The 22473-nt window shown below is 44.1% G+C and overlaps 1 protein-coding gene across 1 annotated transcript in view; it reads left to right on the plus strand.

The window, feature by feature from the left end:
* LOC123991084 (collectin-12-like) overlaps positions 1-22473 on the plus strand; it is a 48668-nt gene that overhangs the window by 11219 nt on the left and 14976 nt on the right. The window contains exon 3 of the mRNA XM_046292273.1: positions 21399-21521. Coding sequence (XP_046148229.1) covers positions 21399-21521 — 123 coding nt within the window. The remainder of the gene's footprint in view (positions 1-21398; positions 21522-22473) is intronic.

The raw sequence follows: 22473 nt of genomic DNA on the forward strand, positions 1-22473 counted from the left end.
TCTGGTGACAGCCTCCCACTACACACACACACACACACACACACACACATGCACACGCATACGCACGCGTGCACACGCACACGCGCACACTCGCACACACACACGTGCCTGAGGAGGCTGGTGGGAGGAGCTATAAGAGGACAGGCTCATTGTAATAGCTGGAATGGAATAAATGGAACAAAGTCAACCATGTGGTTTCCATATGTTTAATACTGATACACAACCACATGCTTAACTTTGTTCCTTTTATTCCATTCCAGCTATTACAATGAGCCTGTCCTCCTATAGCTCCTCCCACCAGCCTCCTCAGGTGTGTGTGTGTAGTGGGAGGCTGTTTTCCTCACACACAGGTGAACCAAAGTCACTGAATTGCAGAATGAAATGAAAATAAGGTTTAAGCACCAGCACATGTGTTACTCTGGCAAAAACATCACAGTTCACCCGTGTTCCAAACCCCCACCTTGACTCCTAAATTCACAATATTTACTGTTTAATTCTGACGGAGAAAAAGAGAAGTTTCTTCCAATGCTTTTGGCGTCCATTTTTGTTGTACATGAGAAACCTTTCAACCTTGTTTTTATTTTGTTGCCAAAATGTATAATCTCTGTTTTCCTAATCACTCCTCCCACCAACCTCCACACACACACACCATAATATCCTACCATGTCCTTGGGCTGACCCACGTTTTTTTTGTAGTACACTTTCTCATGTTTGAATTAGGTTCAAAATGGCCTCCTCTTGAGAGCATTTTTAGAGGTTTTTCTCTGGTTAAATATGAACTTTAAAATAACAGACTAAGTAGAGTCCATTGCCAGGCCACCTGTGTACCTTTAAGATCTCCTATGAAAAGGAGTATATTACACTTGGCAAGCAGGCAGTAATTTGTTCCAGAGACCACGCTTGCTGTACTGGAGACAACCATGCCTCTTTAAAAGGATTTCATGCTAAAGGTGTATGTGTCTGTTGAGGGTTGTGTGTGTGTGTGTGTGTGTGTGCGTGCATACGTATGTGTGTGTTTGTTTTGAATGTTCTAGAGACCCCAGGCTCCCTAAACCCCACACATGTTAATGATGAATTTGGGGATTCTAATTTCTACTCATTTAGCATAGCCTACCAATAAAAAAATCCTGAGACTGTTTTTGGAAGTCTGAAACTTTAATGAAAGAAAGAAATTGACCCAGCCAGCTGCCAAGATCAACCTACTGCTTCCTGGTTTCGAAAAGTGGAGCTGTAGTGGTGAACAGATGCATTCTGGTCCAAATCCCAGTCAAACCCATAATGACTATCACATTTTCAGACGTTGCCAAGACTGAGACGCAGAGAAAGTGGTGTCATATTTTATTTTCGAGGTCATTTTTCTGAACCCAGTATACCTACTTTTGCTTAATCTGCTTATCTCACCACTGCTAATGCAAAAGGGTGAGTTTACAGAAATGATGACAGGAAACACCATTTTAATAATAAGAGTTGGCATAAGTCAGAAAGTTTGGCATGAGCTGGGATTGTTTTCCTCATCTTAGTCAGAGCTCTCAACATCTGGACCTCACACTAACGTGGTCAACCACTTGTAAAAGACCATAACTCAACCATGCCAGCCTCAACAACAAGAGAGCACAGTCTGTTCAGGCCTCATCGGCTTTGTCATTGGCTAGGAGTAGACCCCTTACGCACGTAGAGCAGCGCTCCACTTCACAGACTTGTGAGGTTAGTTTTGTTCCATCTTTTTCACCAATTATTATCCTTAAAGGTCATTGACCTGGACTGTATACACAAGGCTTGGACATTGTTTTTAAGACTGTTTTATAAGTCCTCACGGATACCAAACTAATTTGAATACCATTTTGTCTCTTGTTGATTAGAGTTTGTTCCAGTAAGTGCTATTTACTTGGCAGATCATAGGCCCAAATGTCTGTCAGTCAGATGTCTGCTCTGAATCCCTTGTCTCTAATTGGTTAAACAAGTGTTTGACGGTCGGAGAGCGTACCACTCTCCAGAATGGCGTTTGTCTGTCTGCGCAGGTTGTGGAGATGCTATTCCTGTTCAACTAGCTGCAGTGAATGGCTTGCTATCATGGCAACTGACAGGCCACTCCCCTGCTTCCAGCCACAGATGTGGTAGGCCACCCAGGGGAACTCTATCAAACTTCAATCACCCACGATACAGCAAGGCAGACAGGAGATACTCTATTGTTTGAGCCCTCAGAATACAGCTCATCTCTTTGATTGGCGGTGCCTGCTTTCCTTTGCATGTTCATCTGTTGATGTTGTACATTTCTCAGGATTTGGGAGAAAAAACACATATTTTGGTCATATATCACTGTCCATGTGGTTTCCTGTCACTCAAATGTGTCTGTGTGAAATTGTACTCCCACTCACGACTCAGAAATGACTCTCATCTGGTTTTTAACCTTTTGGATGTCATTTGTGTCCAAGGCAACGCTGTATTTATAATGGAAGTTTCTCTGCCTCTTTAGGGGTAAGAGTTTAATACCACTTATATGCCATTGAATGAATCTCACTTCCTTACTTTCACACCAAGAGACACTGAAACACAATTATTTCTCTCTGGTTTATGCATTGCCTAAAGAGACACTTGACTGAAAACGACATAAACCACTTGAGAAGCTACAGTATTGATCCAACCAATAATACAGACCACGCTGGTTTTAGTGTCACTATGCAAACCACAAGTCATTATTCCACTGAATGACAGAGCTACTTATTACAACCTAACCTTAAAACCCCCCAAATCAAAAAGTGTCTTCTTCCAGATTGACCAGAAACCATCAAAACCAAACCAACACCACAGTGGGAGAGTAAAGTAACAGAACATGAGGTCACATGGGAATGCAAGCCTCTGCTCATTGCCCAGTTCAAACGTAGTGCACTATAAAGGGAATAGGGGTGCCATTTGGGATGCTGCCAGAAGCAGGAAGTTGTCTGTAATTGGCCAAACTGTGAGGACATGACTACAGTGATGCCATAGTAAAAGAGGTATAATAGGTCAGCTCTCCATATGGCCCTGTTACTGAGCGATATGGCCAAGGTAGTGATGACTTTGGCTGATGAGTGTTCGCCTGGGCAGTAAAAGAGTTGGTCCATTGTGACTTTCTCAACCTGCTTCCTATGAACTAGCCCAAGAATCTGCTCAACACTTTTATGGCCTCGTGGTTCTATCTGGCCCCCACATTTTTTATTTTACCAGGTAAGTTGACTGAGAGCACATTCTCATTTACAGCAACAGCCTGGGGAACAGTTACAGGAGTGAGGATGAAGGAGCCAATTGTAAGCTGGAGATGATTAAGTGACCATATGAGGGCCAGATTGGGAATTTATCAAGAACAGGTTAACACCCCTACTCTTACAATAAGTGCCATGCAATCTTTGGTGACCACAGAGAGCCAGGACACCTGTTTATCATCCCACCTGAAAAACAGCGCCCTACACAGGGAAATCTCCCCAATCACTGCCTCCTACTGGCCCTCCAACACAACTTCCAGCAGCATCTGGTTTCCCATCCATGGACCAAACAGAACCAACCCTGCTTAGCTTCAGAAGCAAGCCAGCAGTGGGATGCAGGGGGGTGTGCTGCTGGCATAAACATTGAACATCTGCAACATTGAAGCAGACTGTCGTGTAGTAGGCTCAGGAACATGAATACACAATCGGTATAATTAAGAGTAAGATTACTCGGGAAGCTCATCACAGCATACATCATCAGCACATGCATACTCTTCTTCTCCCTATCTGAAATCCTGTTCTCGTTGTACTTCCGTTCTGTGTCAGAATACGTAGAAGAAAATACCTGTATGTCTCTAGTGGTAACCATGGGTAGTGCAGCAGAACACATATTTCCACTTGTGAAAGTAAAGCTCTCTCTAAGTATAACCCAATGAAAGCATTCCACAATTCTTCAAGTTAACACTTATTTTCATACAAAGCACAGAATAATAACACTGATAAAACACACACTATAGTAACCATACCGATAGTAACATCAGAATATCACATTGACACTTTAGCAGTCAATTACTGTACTCACAATCTTTCAGGTTTTACTGAATGTAGTCCTTTAGCCGAGCCGTGCATCCTCTCACTCTCCTTTTGAATATTCTGTTGTGAGTGCAAGGACACTTGGGAATCAGCTGCACCGTTTTATAGCGTGGCCTGCTCAGGACACAGAGAGAGATGCAACGAATTCTATGTCTTTACGTCGTCAAGAACATACAGTGGGGCAAAAAAGTATTTAGTCAGCCACCAATTGTGCAAGTTCTCCCACTTAAAAAGATGAGAGGCCTGTAATTTTCATCATAGGTACACTTCAACTATGACAGACAAAATGAGAAAAGAAAATCCAGAAAATCACATTGTAGGATTTTTTTATGAATTTATTTGCAAATTATGGTGGAAAATAAGTATTTGGTCACCTACAAACAAGCATACAAAAGATTTCTGGCTCTCACAGACCTGTAACTTTAAGAGGCTCCTCTGTCCTCCACTCGTTACCTGTATTAATGGCACCTGTTTGAACTTGTTATCAGTATAAAATACACCTGTCCACAACCACACCTGTCCACAACCTCAAACAGTCCACTATGGCCAAGACCAAAGAGCTGTCAAAGGACACCAGAAACAAAATTGTAGACCTGCACCAGGCTGGGAAGACTGAATCTGCAATAGATAAGCAGCTTGGTTTGAAGAAATCAACTCTGGGAGCAATTATTAGGAAATGGAAGACACACTAGACCACTGATAATCTCCTTCGATCTGGGGCTCCACGCAAGATCTCACCCCGTGGGGTCAAAATGATCACAAGAACGGTGAGCAAAAATCCCAGAACCACATGGGGGGACCTAGTGAATGACCTGCAGAGAGCTGGGACCAAAGTAACAAAGCCTACCATCAGTAACACACTACGCCGTCAGGGACTCAAATCCTGCAGTGCCAGACGTGTCCCCCTGCTTAAGCCAGTACATGTCCAGGCCCGTCTGAAGTGTGCTAGAGAGCATTTGGATGATCCAGAAGAAGATTGGGAGAATGTCATATGGTCAGATGAAACCAAAATATAAGTTTTTGGTAAAAACTCAACTCGTCATGTTTGGAGGACAAAGAATGCTGAGTTGCATCCAAAGAACACCATACCTACTGTGAAGCATGGGGGTGGAAACATCATGTTTGGGGCTGTTTTTATGCAAAGGGACCAGGACGACTGATCTGTGTAAGGGAAAGACTGAATGGGGCCATGTATCGTGAGATTTTGAGTGAAAACCTCCTTCCATCAGCAAGGGTGTTGAAGATGAAACGTGGCTGGGTCAGCATGACAACGATCCCAAACAAACTGCCCGGGCAACAAAGGAGTGGCTTCGTAAGAAGCATTTCAAGGTCCTGGAGTGGACTAGCCAGTCTCCAGATCTCAACCCCATAGAAAATCTTTGGAGGGAGTTGAAAGTCCGTGTTGACCAGCAACAGCCCCATAACATCACTGCTCAAGAGGAGATCTGCATGGAGGAATGGGCCAAAATACCAGCAACAGTGTGTGAAAACCTTGTGAAGACTTACAGAAAACGTTTGACCTCTGTCATAGCCAACAAAGGGTATATAAGAAAGTATTGAGATAAACTTTTTTTTTATTGACCAAATACTTATTTTCCACCATAATTTGCAAATATATTCATTAAAAAACCTACAATGTGATTTTCTGGATTTTTTCTCATTTTGTCTGTCATAGTTGAAGTGTACCTATGATGAAAATTACAGGCCTCTCTCATCTTTTTAAGTGGGAGAACTTGCACAATTGGTGGCTGACTAAATACTTTTTTGCCCCACTGTATGTGCTTGGTCCTTTTTATTTGGATAATTTTGCGTGGCGCACTGTAATTTGGTGCACCCTTTTTGACATGAAAGGGGAGTTTTACCCACACATGATCTCCCTCTTCGATGGGCGATTGTTTCACTCCCCTGTTTTGGCGTCCTTATAGGATTTCCCTTTTTCTTGTGTGGCACGCACTCTAGTACGCACGCATTGTCAGAGACGGAGGGACTCTGTTTGCCATTTGCAAACAGTCTTTTAGAACTCGGGTCCAGCGTTCCACCGCGCCATTTGCCCGTGGGTAGTACATAGACACGTTGGAGTGTTTAATGTCTCTGTCATGGAGGAATGAAGTCCATTCCTTCGAAGTGAATTGGGCACCATTATCGTTTACGATTTCGTAGCAATTTCCGTGGCATCTGAACAAATCAGTTAAGAATTTAATGATAGTCTGGGTAGTTACATTACTGGTAAACACAGCCTCAAGCCATTTACTGTTGTAATTCACGAGGGTGATTACGTAACGACAATCTGCTGGGGTAGTTTCAAATAGACCAACAATGTCAATTCCAAATTTTCGCCATGGACCTTCAGGAAGGGAAATAGGCTGGAGAGGCGTGACATGCGTCTTTGCAGTTTTGTCATTTGTCTGACAGAGTTGACATGTTGATATTGTAGTTTGTACAGACGTGTCCATTCCAGGCCACCAGTAGAGCTTACAGAGCCGTTGTTTTTTTCGGACGACTCCCTGGTGGTTGTCATGAGCTAGTGAAACCAGTCTGTGACGCAGTTTAATGGGCACTAGCAGACGGTTTGGACCATCTCACACTGATCCGTCTTGTACAGAGAGTTCCTCCCGAATGGGAAAGTAAGATACCAGATCTGGGGAAACATTTTGGCTAACTGTCAATGATCACTGCTTTGTTTGGCTCGTACAAATCTACACACATGCGAACATCTCCATTTTTATTTTTTAGTAACCACTATAGGGGATCCCATGGGGAGGCATACATTTTCTCTATGACATCAGGTCAGCAGAGACCACTTTTGTTTAACAGACAGTAGTCGTCGACTTAGTTTTTGTTGCACAGGAGTAAATCCATCTTTGACTTTCTGTGGTCAACTTGGGTAGTGCAGCAGAACACAACCTTGACCTTGTGTGTTTTTGGACCATGTTACAGTCTTTCAGAACAATACATCAACTGTACACAGTGCCTGTACACAGTACACCGTGCCTGTATATGTTGACATTACGTTGTTGGAGCTGTTTTGGCCAGAGTGTAGCAAAGTTTTAGTCCCAATAGTGTACTCAAAACATTACACTTTGTTACCAATGATAGGTCATGGATACAGCATTTGTGTGTCAAATCAAATTGTATTTGTCACACGCTTCGCATGAAACAAGTGTAGACTAACAGTGAAATGCTACTTACGGGTACTTTTACAACAATGCAGAATTATAGATAAAAAATACACCATTTTAAATAAAACATAGAAATAGTGACACGAGGATTAAGTACACAGTGAATAACCAATAACAATAACAAGTAAAAAAGAATATGTCTATATAGAGTGATTACCAGAACAGAGTCGATGTGCAGCGGAATGAGGTCATTGAGCTGTGTACATATAGGTAGGGGTAAAGTGACTAGGCAACAGGATAGATAGTAGCAGCAGCGTGTGTGAAGTGTGAAAGTATGTGTGCATATTTTTTTATTTTTTTATTTTACCTTTATTTGAAGGCAAGTCAGTTAAGAACACATTCTTATTTTCAATGACAGCCTGGGAACAGTGGGTTAACTGCCTGTTCAGGGGCAGAACGACGACCTTGTCAGCTCGGGGGTTTGAACTCACAACCTTCTGGTTACTAGTCCAACGCTCTAACCACTAGGCTACCCTGCCTGTCATCAGTATGCATGTGTGTGCATGTTATGTGGGGGTGTAATGCAGTGTTTGTGTGTGTGTGTGTGTGGTGGGTAGGTAGAGTCCAGTGTGTGTGCATAGAGTCAGTGCAAAAAAGGGTCAATGCACGTAGTCCGGGTAGCCATTTGATTAGCTACGGTATTTAGTAGTCTTGTTAAGCAGTCTTATGGCTTGGGGGTAGAAGATGGTCAGGTTCCTGTTGGTTCCAGTCTTGCTGCACTGGTACTGCTTGCTGTTCGGTAGCAGAGAGAACAGTCTATGGCTTGAGTGACTGGAGTCTTTTACAAGCTGGTCAGCGCATGCTCTGAGTACGCGTCCTGGTATTCCGTCTGTGAATGTTAAGCTGTTTAAAGGTTTCACTTACATCGGCTACACATCACACATTCGTCCGTAACAACTGGGGCTCTCATGCACGGTTCAGGTTTGCTTGCCTTGAAGCGAGCATAGAAGGCATTTAGCTCGTCTGGTAGAGTTGCGTCGCTGGGCAAACTCGTGGTTGGGTTTCCCTTTGTAATCCATGATAGTTTGCAAGCCCTGCCACATCCCATCGCGTGTCAGAGCCGGCGTTATAGGATTTGATCTTAGTCCTGTATTGATGCGTTGCCTGTTTGGTGGCTCGTCAGATGTAGTGGTGGGATTTCTTAAAAGAGTCCAAATTATTGTCCCACTCCTTGAAAGCGGCAGCTCTAGCCTTTAGCTCAGTGCGGATGTTACCTGTAATCCATAAATTCTGGTTGGGGTATACGGTTGAAGTTGGAAGTTTACATACACTTAGGTTGGAGTCATTAAAACTAGTTTTTCAACCACTTCACACATTACTTGTTAACAAACTATAGTTTTGGCAAGTCAGTTAGAACATCTCCTTTGTGCATGACACAAGTAATTTTTCCAACAATTGCTTACAGACAGATTATTTCACTTATAATTCACTGTATCACAATTCCAGTGGGTCAGAAGTATAATTACACTAAGTTGACTGTGCCTTTAAACGGCTTGGAAATTTCCAGAAAATTATGTAATGGCTTTGGAAGCTTCTGTTGGGCTAATTGACATAGTTTGAGTCAATTGGAGGTGTACCTGAGGATGTATTTCAAGGCCTGCCCTCAAACTCAGTGCCTCTTTGCTTGACATCATGGGAAAATCAAAAGAAATCAGCCAGGACCTCAGAAAAAACATTGTAGACCTCCACAAGTCTGGTTCATCCGCGGGAGCAATTTTCAAATGCCTGAAGGTACCACGTTCATCTGTACAAACAATAGTACGCAAGTATAAACACCATGGGACCACGCAGCCGTCATACCGCTCAGGAAGGAGTTCTGTCTCCTAGAGATGAACGTACTTTGGTGTGAAAAGTGCAAATCAATCCCAGAACAACAGCAGGATCTTGTGAAGACGCTGGAGGAAATGGGTACAACAGTATCTATATCCACAGTAAAATGAGTCCTATATCGACATAACCTGAAAGGCCGCTCAGCAAGGAAGAAGCCACTGCTCCAATACCACCATAAAAATAGCCAGGCTACGGATTGCAACTGCAAATGGGGACAGAGATCGTACTTTTTGGAAGTGTCCTCTGGTCTGATGAAACAAAAATAGAACTGTTTGGCCATAATGACCATCGTTATGTTTGGTGGAAAAAGGGGGAGGCTTGCAAGCCAAAGAACACCATCCCAACCGTGAAGCATGGAGGTGGCAGCATCATGTTGTGGTTATAAAATCTGGTCGCAAATGAGTCTTCCAAATGGACAATGACCCCAAGCATACTTCCAAAGTTGTGGCAAAATGGCTTAAGGACAACACAGTCAAGATATTGGAGTGGCCATCACAAAGCTCTGACCTCAATCCTAAATAAAATTTGTGAGCAGACCTGAAAAAACGTGTGCGAGCAAGGAGGACTTCAAACCTGACTCAGTTACACCAGCTCTGTCTGGAGGAATGGGCCAAAATTCACCCTACTTATTGTGGGAAGCTTGTGGAAGGCTACCTGAAACGTTTGACCCAAGTTAAACCATTTAAAAGGCAATGCTACCAAGTACTAATTGAGTGTATATAAACTTCTGACCCACTGGGAATGTAATGAAAGAAATAAAAGCTGAAATACATAATTCCCTCTACTATTATTCTGACATTTAACATTCTTAAAATAATGTGGTGATCCTAACGGACCTAAAACATGGATTTTTTACGAGGATTAAATGTCAAGAATTGTGAAAAATGTAGTTTAAATGTATTTGGCTACGGTGTATGTAAACTTCTGACTTCAACTGTATATTTATAGTCACTTTGGGGACGTCGTCGTCAATCCACTTATTAATGAAGTCGGTGACTGATGTGGTAAGCTCCTCAATATTAGCAGATGAAAACAGTGAAACAGTCCTGTAGCTTAGCATCTGCTTCATCATACCAGTGCCGTATTGAGCAACTTCACTGGTATTTCCTTTTTGATTTTTTTTGCTTGTAAGCAGGAATCAAGAGGATAGAACTATGGTCTGATTTGTCTAAGGCAGGGCGAGGAATGGCCTTGCATGCGTTTCTGTGTGCAGTAAAAGTGATCGAGAGTTTTGTCCCCTCTAGTTGCACAGGTTACATGTTGGTAAAAATGAGGTAAAACGTGCCAGCATGGTTGTGGTGGTAAATAGACCATGGTTGTGGTGGTAAATAGACAGCTATGAAAATGTAGATGAAAACTATCTTGGTAAATAGTATGGTCTGCAGCTTATCATGAAGTATTCTAACTTAGGCAAGCAAAAACTCAAGACTTTCTTAACATTAGTTAAATAAATGTTAAATAAAAAATGTAATTGAATTAGAGATTTGCGCACCAGCTGTTGTTAACAAAGAGACACAACCTCCTCCCTTTGTCTTACCCGCGTCTGCCATCCGGTCTCGACGATACATAGAAAACCAGCTAGATGTATATTATCCATGTCCTCGTTCAACCACGACTCTGAGAAACATATCATATTACTTTTTTTCAGGTCCCGTTGATAGGATAGTCTCAAACGGAGCTCATCCAGTTTGTTCTCCAGTGACTGCACGTTCGCCAATAGAACAGAGGGCAATGGCGGTCTATTTGCTTGCCGACGTAGTCTCGTCAGGGTACCGCCTCACCTGCCTCTCTTTCGCCGCTGCTGCCTCTTTCAAGTCACATGGATTAGGGCCTGGTCTGGAGTAAGCAGAACGCCCAGAGCTGCCAACGCGTTGAAGTAGAAATGTTCGTCCAAATCCAGTTTACTGATCGTTGTTCTGATGTCCAGAAGCTGTTTTCATAGGAAATTCATAGGAAATGATGTGGGAGACATTATGTACAAAAAAAAGTTAAGATCAGCATAAAAAAATACACAAATTAGCAGAATTGGTCAGGAGCCCATAACATGGCTACTATCCACTGCTGTGTGTGTGTGTGTGTGTGTGTGTGTGTGTGTGTGTGTGTGTGTGTGTGTGTGTGTGTGTGTGTGTGTGTGTGTGTGTGTGTGTGTGTGTGTGTGTGTGTGTGTGTGTGTGTGTGTGTGTGTGTGTGTGTGTGTGTGTGTGTGTCAAGTCACATTTTATTTGTCACATGTGCCGAATACAACATGCGCCGAATACAACAGTGAAATGCTGGCTTACAAGCCCTTAACCAACAATGCAGTTTTAAGAAAATAACAAAACATTGTGTTTGTGCCTGTGCATGCGTGCGTGAATGTGTGTGTGACTGTGGTGATTTAAGTAGAACCTCATGGCTCTTTCTGAAGTTAAATCACTTCTGGCAGAGCTGTGTTAGGAGTTCATTCTCCATCCATTTCCCTGTACCATCACATTTTACACGCACACCATGCAATCAATGGGTCACGCATACTGTACATGTCTTAAAGTCAAACACTCACCCATTTAATTACCTTATGACATAACCATTCATGGAATGAGTGTTGGGTTTGACTGGGGAAGTGTAAGATAGTGTATGCCACTTTCATGGGCTGTGTCCCAAATGGGACCCTCTATTCCCTATGTAGCGCACTATTTTTGACCACGACCCATATAAATAGAACGTGCTCCATGATAGATAGACACACAGTGTAACAGTGGGTCTAGAGTTGGACCAGGACTAAGATTGAGTGGGGTTGGGTCAGGAGGGCTGGGAGAGAGAGTAGCATGCCTTTTCCTCTTTATGAGGTATGAGCTCAGCCTGGACATGTGAATGTTGTCATCTTGCACAGGGGGGAGTTCATTTGCGCTACTCAATAAAACATGCTTTACGACCACCGGCGTCGTGTTTATGGTGTATTAGGAAGTAAACGTGAACTGTTGGACACAGAGCGCATAGTTCATGGCTAACAAGGCCTCTGGATACTGCCATGGTTACTGTCAGGAGAGGGGCAGGTAGTTAGGAGAGGAGGAGACAGAGTGAGAGAGAGAGAGACCGAGAGCAAGAGAAACAGAGGGGAGCGAGAGCACACTGGAAGGTGCTATTCCTAGTGTAGCCATTACAGAATCAAACGACAACAAAAGGAGCCAGTCAGAAAATGTCATGCCTCAAATACCAGGTCATGGTTTATTTTTCCAGCTGTGTGCATCAGAGGAAAAATGTCCTCTTGTTTGTTTTATTTCCTTTCTAGTTACATTTCGCTTGTTTGTTTCTGTTTGACATTCTGTCTTTTCTCTATCGTCACCTGGGGTCTTTGTGGCATCTCGGTTCATTTTGATTGGCCCTTGAAGGACCCAGTACGAGATGAGACCCAGGGGGACAGAGACCAATGAAATGAGTCAATTTTAAAGAGGCAGAGACATAGACCCGGTTCCAAGCATTACAACAACACTAAGCGGAGCATAGAGACACTGCAGGAAGGCTTCGGAACTCAGCGTGCTGGTTACGAAAGAGAAGGGGAAAGAGACACATTTCTGCCAAATATTACTGTTGAAAACGCTGACTTTAAGTGGATCACTGATTCTCACTTTTTCAGATTGAGCTCTTTCTCTCTAGGCCTTTATTTAAGAAGATGCTGAATCAAGTGTGGACATACAGTATGCATTTGACTTTTGTTGTCGTTTAGCCAACGTCTTTTTAGACCACAGTTGTATGGCGAGACATTTTTTTTTAGGCTCAGCCAAAGGACTTCTTAACTTTCCTGTTGAAATTCATGGCAGGTTTCTGTGCGTCAGTCCATGTTACCTCTGGCTATGTATTATTATAGTCATCAACACCACTTCCACTCGTTCTTTCTGCTAATTTTAGGTATTTCTGCTTCTTAGAGAGTATGATATTAAGCTCCTACCAGTGATGGTGACAGGAGTTTAATATCACACACCACACACACACACACACACACACACACACACACACACACACACACACACACACACACACACACACACACACACACACACACACACACACACACACACACACACACACACACACACACACACACACACACACACACACACACACACACACACACACACAGCATCAGGTCTTAAAAACCAAGTCGTTCCTTGGATCACAAATCCCAAAGTTGAAGGGTCCTTTTCCACCCCCCCACTCCACACCTTTCTTGATAGTTTTATGGAAAGATGACCTGTTTTTGTAACTGCTGCAAAAAAAGTTGAGGCTGTACAGACCCAGGGAGGGAGGGCCTCTGAGGTTGGGGTGGGGAGGGGGTTAGCTAAGCAGGAACCCAGTATGTACTGCTACCTGCCTCCCTTCCTCTCTGCCTGCCTGCCTCCTTTGCATGCCTTCCTGCTTGCCTGCCCTCCCTGCCTGCATGGCTTAATGAACTCATCTGAGAACCATTTTGTACATGTTTATTTACCTCTACTGGACAACTAGGCACGGTAAAGAGTGAAGAATTTGTCCACCTTTATATCTACAGTAGAGGCACCATTTTATATTTCTCTCTCTCGTCCATTTTATTTGTTGAGTTTGAGCAGCCCAGATATGTTTCTGTCCCCTACACTCCCTTTACCTGTTTGACATTACTCAGGAGATCAGAGAAGGGTGTCTGGGAGATTGACAGATTATTGCAGCATGTAAAAGACATGCACCTGACTCCCTTTATGAGAACAGAACCTGGGAAATAGCATGGGAGAATGTAAGCTTGGCGTATGGGAACATAAAGTATGGTGGAATGTAGGCACTTGAATGATTGTGAGTATGTATTTTTTGGTCATATCCCAACATTTGAGGATCCTCTTAGATAACCAGTAGAGACTGGTATATGCCGGTACGTGACCAATATAAATTAGTAAACCAGTACATGACCCATAGAGAACAGTAGGCAAACAGTAGAGACCAGAAGAGACCGATATGTGACCAGTAGAAACCAATAGAGACCATTAGGTGACTAGTGGAGACCAGTAGAGACCAGTATAAACCAGTAAACCAGTATGTGACCAGCAGAGACCAGTAGGTAAACAGTAGAAACCGGAAGAGACCAGTAGTTGACCAGTAGAGACGAGTCGGTAAACAGTAGTGACCAGAAGAAATCAGTATGTGACCAGTATAGACCAGTAGGTGACCAGTAGACCAGTAAAGACTAGTATATGACCAGTCTGAACCAGTAGAGACCATTAGACCAGTAGAGACCAGTATGTGACCAGTAGAGACCAGTAGACCAGTATGTGGCCAGTATGTGACCAGTAGAGACTAGTAGATCAGTATGTGACCAGTAGAGACCAGTAGACCAGTATGTGGCCAGTATGTGACCAGTAGAGACTAGTAGATCAGTATATGACCAGTAGAAACCAGTAGATATGTGATAGAATGGCTTTGTGTGTTGGTAGGAGGAGCAGTGGTTTCATCTAGGGGGACGTGGCAGATCCCTGTCTCAGACTCTCCTAAGCTTTCTGTCACAGTGTCACACGTTGTCAAGCTTCCTGCTTGGCTCCTCATACTGTCCTTTGTCATGGCAGGAGTTACTGTCTGTGTTCTTTACTGTCACTGCTACAGCCACTCTGCTTTCTCTCCACCTCTCCCCATGTTCCTCCCTCTCTGTTCCCCTCTATCCTCCCTCTCCACATTTCTCATTCCCCATTTCTATCCCTGTCCAATTCTTTCTCTTCCGTCATCGTCTGTATGTCAATCCCTCCCTCCCTCCCTCCCTCCCTCCCTCCCTCCCTCCCTCCCTCCCTCCCTCCCTCCTCTCCACACAGAACCGCTCGCATCACGTCCGCCTGTCTCGTGTGGTGGATGCGAATGGTTTCCATCACATGCAATAAAAGAGATGGAGCCTAAATCAGGCCACACATGGTGTCAGAGGTGGTGTCAGTTTCCTAGGGGCCCCAAGAGACACACACACGCATGAACTCAGAGCCCCCTGGCCGCTTGGTTTCTCCACTCCCAATGTATTACGTCATTCACAGGTAGAAACTAAGTGAACACAGGGGGCATGTTTTGGATCACATTCAATCCAAGCTGTTAAAAGTCCGTCATTAGGCAGGCCGTCCTGCCAGGACCTCCCCTGTAGTAGGGAGAGCTGGACTGAATTGTATTTTGAGCACATTAAGCTCATTTAGCTTGAAGGCTCAGTTTGGAGCCTGGGCATAAACCTAAGGCACGGTGGGTCACCTCCCTCTGCCCACAGAGCAGCATCCTGGTAATGGGAAGCAGAGCTGAGTCTCTGCTGTGCCAACCCCAGTGGTACCTCCCAGTCAGTCACACACAGATACATTGGCTGAGTCTTTTATTGCATTTTCATTTCATGACAGGATTTCACATTGGTGTAAGCCATTTCTTCATGTTTATTCATTCACACACAGATACATACGCATACTGTAAGCACGCACACCCACTTGTACACACACACATGGACGGACACACACCCTTAGTCTCCTGCTTCTGTACTACTTCGTTATGCTATTGAGGAAATCAGAGCTGCGTATGAGTCATTCGTTGAGCCATCCTCCCCCTCCAACTTGTAAAAGGATCTTGGCTTGTTTTACAGGTATATCAAATGATCTTATTAAACTTCTCATCTCTATTTGGAGTAACGAGCCACAGATGGGCTGCAGGATGTCAGCTATTTTAAACCTGCTTTAAACAAGTCCAGCGTCTAGCGTGATTTACAAAAACAAATGTAACATCCAACCATATTGTCCAGTTTTTTTAACGACACCATTTTGGTGTTTTTGGCACAACGAGGGTATCCATGACTGTCCATTGTCTTCCTGAGTCTATCCTGAACGAGTCTGTTTCTCAACCACCTCAACCATGGTTGACGAAATACAGAACCAGAAATTCACTTTCACATGACAATGCAATGGTTGCTTTCCTGGAGCTGATTTGTGTTCATTCCCAGGGTTGAGTGTGTTTTAGGCAGGGCACAGTTCCAGAACACTCTCGGACTGACCTCAGCTCAGAGCACTCTGTTCTAATCGGTTACTATAGCTTCCTCCTCATATTTACTGTAAATAAACACTGTCTTCTAATGAGCAAGGCCGTATCAGTTCTGCTCGGACGTTTGCACCATGGACACCCGTTTGCCCTTCTGGGCAAGAATTTAAAGGGGAAATCTGGGATTTGTAGATCCATTTTTGGACAGTTAAATTAAGGATACCACCTGACCAGTTTGATGTTTTTAAAGTCCCGGAGTGCCCATTTTAATGGTCAGTTTGAAGAAGAGAACAAGTTGATGAGGATACAGTTCCAGTATATTTACCAAACATTGGTTCAATGAGACTGGGACATAACAGCGTACTCCAGTGTGATCAAGGTAGACTTGGTCAGGATGTAATATCAACTCAATAGCATTCGAAGAACAATAGCGTACATTGTCCATCCCAAACGTCCACGATCAGGGAAACCGCCTACTGTAGTTGTGAGAAGCGATGGTCGTTCATGGCTTGTTATGGAAAAGTTATTTGTGTTTGGAGCGACATTGTGTGTTGCTACGAGCAGTAAACGTGTTTTTGTCAGCCTGTGGTCTCAGCATGGTCTCAGTATCTTAGATGTTGGTTGTTTTGGGGTCGTGGTTGGCCCAGGCTAAACTAGGTTTGACCTCGCAGCTGAGGGAAGTGATGGCCAACCCCTGTCCAGTTGAATGATCAGCAGCCGGTCTGAAGGAACCATGAAACTCCACATATAGACAACACGTTGTCGTTAACGGAAATGTTTATAATCACAGACCAGTCGGTGAATGATTTTCACTGAGAAAATGGTCGGCTTATGTTAAGTCTTCAGTCCAGATATGCAGAGACTAGAAGACATTTAGCTGCAGTCCGGTACACCCAAACCTCAATGTCTAAATAGTATCTGCTATCCAGGTGGTTCTGTCCTCAGTGTTGCGGTCTGTTTTGAGGATTTGCTCCTGTGATCTGATATGAGAACAGACAGTTTATGTTCCACTTGGTTTGTTTGAATTGTCCAATGTCCATCTGTCAGATGGCTATTACTCTAATCAACCAGAGAATCTAGAGTCCTTGTATATATCCCGGGCGCCTATAGTAGTAAACATACAGATGCTTTCCCAGTGATATAGAGCCCTATGGGTCTGTGTCTGTTGTCCTGTTGCCAGACCCCAGGGCCCATCCAGTAAGTCACCCACTGGGAGACAAACAACGAGCCATGACATATGGATCATGACTGTGGACTGAGACGTTCTCTGGAACTGAGAAAAAAACACAGGTCCAACAGAACAGCTGCTTCATCGGAAACCTCCGACCCGGTCTGCCCCCTTGACTCTAAATCTGACCATCAATGGGAGGGAGGGGGTGGCGGGTTTGCTTTGTCGTTGTATGTTGATGGTGGCGGCCATGTTTGTGTTTTGACAGCTGTCCTCCATTTTGGATACTTCGACCGCTAACCCTGAGAGCTCAGTTGATCCTGTCGACATTCTCTAATGATGATAGGGTCGAAACGCCTTGTCTGTGTATTGTAAAACATTCCTTTTTATAGTGTTTTGACTTACTTTTAGCACAATAGATTTATAAAATATCTGTCAACATATTTGGATAGGTCTGCATCTTTTTGATTACTTAGAAGTGATGTATGTTGTCGTGTTCTTTTTCTTTTAGCAGTGGAAGCCGGCATTGGGTTTGCACTCCAAACACGCGTCAGTCGTTATGAATGTCCTTGAAGCTTTGACATCCATTTTTGTTTCGCCCTAAATAACAGCTACAAACTGAATGACCATTGCCATGTTCTACAATGATCCATGCACGGAGGCAAATTGAAGAGGAGCTTTGTCACTGGCCAATACATCTCACCGGCCAATACTTTGGTCAGCTGCTATAAGGCCTGTCTGTGGTGATTCTGACTGACTGGCTGCACACGAAGAATCGGCACAGTGATTTTTAAGAAATATTCTTGGCAGCTCCGTGCCTCCACACTCCTTCCGGTAAATCTCCTTTTCACTTTGACTTGGCTGAGTGGACAGAATGCATCTTCCAGCTGGAAAGGGTGTTAAAACTGTGGTCTGCTCCCCAATGATCATTACAGGTCCCAGGACAGCTATAGAAAAGGAAGCCTGTTAACCTCGCTACCTTGGCCAAAGTCCCACTGCGGCCCTGTAGCAGCAGAGCAACCTGACTAGCTGATCACTTCAGTATTTTCCAATTGGCTAAAGTTATCCCTCGCGAGCTATACTGCTCGTCAACTGCATGGGTGGCGACTCAAGTGCTCTGGCACTCAAGTGGTGCCAGAGCACTTGAGTGGTGTCACATTTGTGCTGCCACATTTGGTGCCCGGGCACTTGAGTCGCCACCCATGGTGCCAGAACTTGAGTGCTAGAGTCTATTCTACACCAATGCTTTTCTATAATGGGAATGATCAGGCTTTATACAACAGGTGGGTCTAATCCTGAATGATGATTTTGTTAAAACCGCATTCCAGCCGGTGTCTATTCCACAAATTACCATCGGCTAAATCTATGACGTTGAAATGCCTATTTACTCTGTTCCATCTGATACGGCACAATCCACTGTCTCTTCAGCTCCGCCAGGTAATTTATATACTAGATATACAATGTAAAAAGCATCTGGACCTTAACTACCGTTTTGTTTAGACTAGCATTTGGTTTTCAACAGCGGAGATTTGCAACTGACATTTGCAATATTGTTTCAATATTGAAATTGGATCTCCAGCCGTCCTATGTTAATGAACCTGTCAGGAGTCGGGACGAGACAGACAGGCTGGCAGCTTTTCTCTGCCAGGCGAAATCATGAATCAGCATTATTTGTATGGATATATACAAAGAAATGTCAAGGGAAAACCACTAAATGCAGCTTCAGTTTGAAGTGATTATGTTAGCTGTGTGTCCTGGCGAGAGAGCAAATGTTCTATGCCAGGTGAAATCGCGCATCATTAGCTCATTGTTATGGATGTACCCCCCTCCCAAAAAAATCACTAGGGAACAGCTTAAACAAATGCAAATGCAGCTCCTTTCACTGTTATTCTGACTGCACTGTTGGACGTGACTGTGTTTGCAAGCAAGGGATAAGAACATTGCCAGCTATCATGGCAATGAAGCATTTAGAATGGATGACTGGGTGGCATCCATAGAATTAGAACAAAACGATTGGTTCGGGTCTCTGGCCAATGAACAGATAGAACGAACGACCAGCTGGCTTGGGTAGCGACCCTAGATCTCTTGGAGGGATGAAATAGTATGAATACATTCATCAAAGTAACATTTTTTTAAAATTAAAATATGTCAATCATTATTTGAATATGTTGTTAATTAACCCGTTGTAGAAAAGTAATCGTGCCCTCGAAGCCGTGGTTTGAAGGATATATTGGCACGGGGTCTTGGGCCTAACAACACCCGTTCCAATATATCCTCCAAACAACATCTTCTCGGGCATTATCACTTATATAATTCATTATCATAATCGTATTACATGAGACTGCAAGCCCTATAGGCATTTATTAACCATGGGTCAAGGAGTTTTAACACAAAGATTGTGTTGGCACAGGCCATCTTTGTGTTGCCATGGAAATGTTGGAAGTGGCTTTCCTTGAGCAGGGCATGCAAATCAGTTTCATTTCAGGTACATGAAAAGCAGGACCTTTCTTTTTTTTCACCCACTTCCTGAATTCAAATGCAATACAGCTGTGTTCCCTTTAGCACTGTGGATCTCGGCACTCATCTGTCAGGAAAGATATCCTTGGAAAGAAATATTCCAGGAAAATGTAAGAGAATGCCAACATTCCTCCATGACTTTCCCCGCTGGTTGGAGGCACTTGAAGGTCCCTGGTTTGAATACATACTCCTACATACTGATGTTGATTATTGAATCCAGGAACTGTCTGTTTATGTTTCATTATGAGGAGTGATGTGTGTGTGTGTGTGTGTGTGTGTGTGTGTGTGTGTGTGTGTGTGTGTGTGTGTGTGTGTGTGTGTGTGTGTGTGTGTGTGTGTGTGTGTGTGTGTGTGTGTGTGTGTGTGTGTGTGTGTGTGTGTGTGTGTGTGATAGTGTCTGCCAAGTGAAGGCTTTCCCAGGAAAATAAGCCTGTGGCACAGTGTAAACAGTTTGGGGGGGTCTTGTTATGGTGTCCCTTGTCCCCTCACCACCCGGGGCCTCAGGGAACAACTGGGCCCTTTAATGTGGCCTCCAGGCTGTTTGTACAGATGTGGGGATCTGGAGATTCAGACCCAGGGCCTGGGGAACCCCAGACCTCAGCCCACATAGGGCCAGCCAGGCCACGCTTTGACCAGGCTCTCTGCTGTCTCCACATAGCCGGACTCTGACATAGCCGGACTCTGACATAGCCGGACTCTGACATAGCCTGACTCTGTAACCACCTGAGCCATAATATATTCAAATGCACCCTAATCTCTTATAGTGCCCTACTTTTGATGAGGGCCCATAGGGCTCATAGGACTCTAGTCAAATGTAGTGCCCTTGCACTATATAGGGAATAGGTGCCATTTGGGACGCACCCCTAGGTAGAGTGCAGAGATGCAGGATATCCAGTCATAGGATATAATATATTGAATATACACTGAGTGTATAAAACATTAAGAACACCTTCCTAATATTGAGTTGCACTCTACAAGGTGTAGAAAGCGTTCCACAGGGATGCTGGCACATGTTGACTCAAATGCTTCCCACTGTTGTGTCAAGTTGGCTGGATGTCCCTTGGGTGGTGGACCATTCTTGATAAACACGGGAAGCTTTTGAGCGTGAAAACCCCAGCATTGTTGCAGTTCTTTACACAAACCGGTGCGCCTGGCACCTACTACCATACACCGTTTAAAATGCACTTAAAATCCTTTCACTTCCTATGGCAGGGGTAGTCAACTAGATTCAGCCGCAGGCTGTTTTTTGTTGGAGCGAATTATCTGGGGGCCGGAAAATAATGATTATAATTTGTACACTGCAAATTGGCCACAACTGGCCACAATTCCAAAAATACATTGTATTTGAAAATAACAATAATTGTATACCTTGATTATGTTGAGACATGATCAAATATCTCTCTTTTTTTGTGGGAATACCTCCCCCACTTGGGGGCCTGTTTTTGTCGGCAGGCCACCTGTTGCGTGTGTGTGTGTGTGTGTGTGTGTGTGTGTGTGTGTGTGTGTGTGTGTGTGTGTGTGTGTGTGTGTGTGTGTGTGTGTGTGTGTGTGTGTGTGTGTGTGTGTGTGTGTGTGTGTGGTTACAGTTTGAATAGTGTGAACAAACTAACTATGATGCTGTCGAGAACTCATTTTAACATGTTTTTACATGCACATTTTCTCTCCCTTGTGTAGGTATCCAGGAGGGTACCCAGTGTACTAAGTGTAAGAATGAGTGGGCACTGAAGACCTCCATAGCACTGCTCTACGTGCTGTGCACTCTACTCACCATTGCTGTTGCTGTCCTCGGGTATAAAGGTAAGCAAGGACACCTGTCAGTCAAAGTGCATGCTTCTGTAAACTGTATTTTTGTCTGTAGATAGTTTACACTACCTCCACTGGTGTCTATGGACATAATATTGCTCTCAGAATAAAAGTCCCCAGGGTACAGACAATTACAATGACTCAATACATTATGCATAAAATAAAAGTCATAATACCACTAAGGCTATACTACTTGTAAGGTAGGGGGAGACAGCTCTTCATGCTTGTGTATCTGCCAAAGTGGTTGCTACTTTAGAGACATAGAATGGAAAGTCTAGCTATGTCACTGTGTAAGCTGACTGGGACCGTGGTGACCAGCATTGCTCAACCAAACCTTATTACGCCTTCACATTGAGAAAGTGAGTGTCCAAACTGTGCGTGAGGTCCTTCTCCACATCCTGCCAGGAAATAAGATCACCCCTGTTTGGTCACCATGAGCACAGTGTGTTTGTTTGCTTTGGAGTGTGTGTGTGTGTGTGTGGAGGGGGGGGGGGGTTGGTGTGTGGGTGTGTGCTGTATGTGTTTTGTGTGTGTGTGTGCTGTATGTGTTTTGTGTGTGTGTACGTGTGTACGTGTGTACGTATGAACGTGTGTGTGTTTGTGTGGGCTAATGTCCCCAGTGACTCCTTACGGTCTGCCCAAACATGACATAGATGCTGTTGGGCAAGGTTTCATTGTTCTTAATTCAGGCTAGTGGAAGAGTCATGGAAACTCTGAGCGATCCCACTGACTGTAAGACCATCACACTCTCTGAAACCAAAACAAGCCCTGTTCTCTCCAAAGTGACATTAACTCAGCCGCAACCCGCCCCCTTTTTTGCCTTTATTTGAAATCCTCAGCGCTGTTGTATGTTCTCCCCCTTGCACCCTTCCTGCACCCCTGCACACCCCAGTTCCCCCTCTCTCGGGACCCAATGACTTACTCTCCGCTTATTTTACCAACACAC

Source organism: Oncorhynchus gorbuscha, linkage group LG12 (genome assembly GCF_021184085.1).
Source record: "Oncorhynchus gorbuscha isolate QuinsamMale2020 ecotype Even-year linkage group LG12, OgorEven_v1.0, whole genome shotgun sequence".
NCBI lineage: Eukaryota > Metazoa > Chordata > Actinopteri > Salmoniformes > Salmonidae > Oncorhynchus > Oncorhynchus gorbuscha.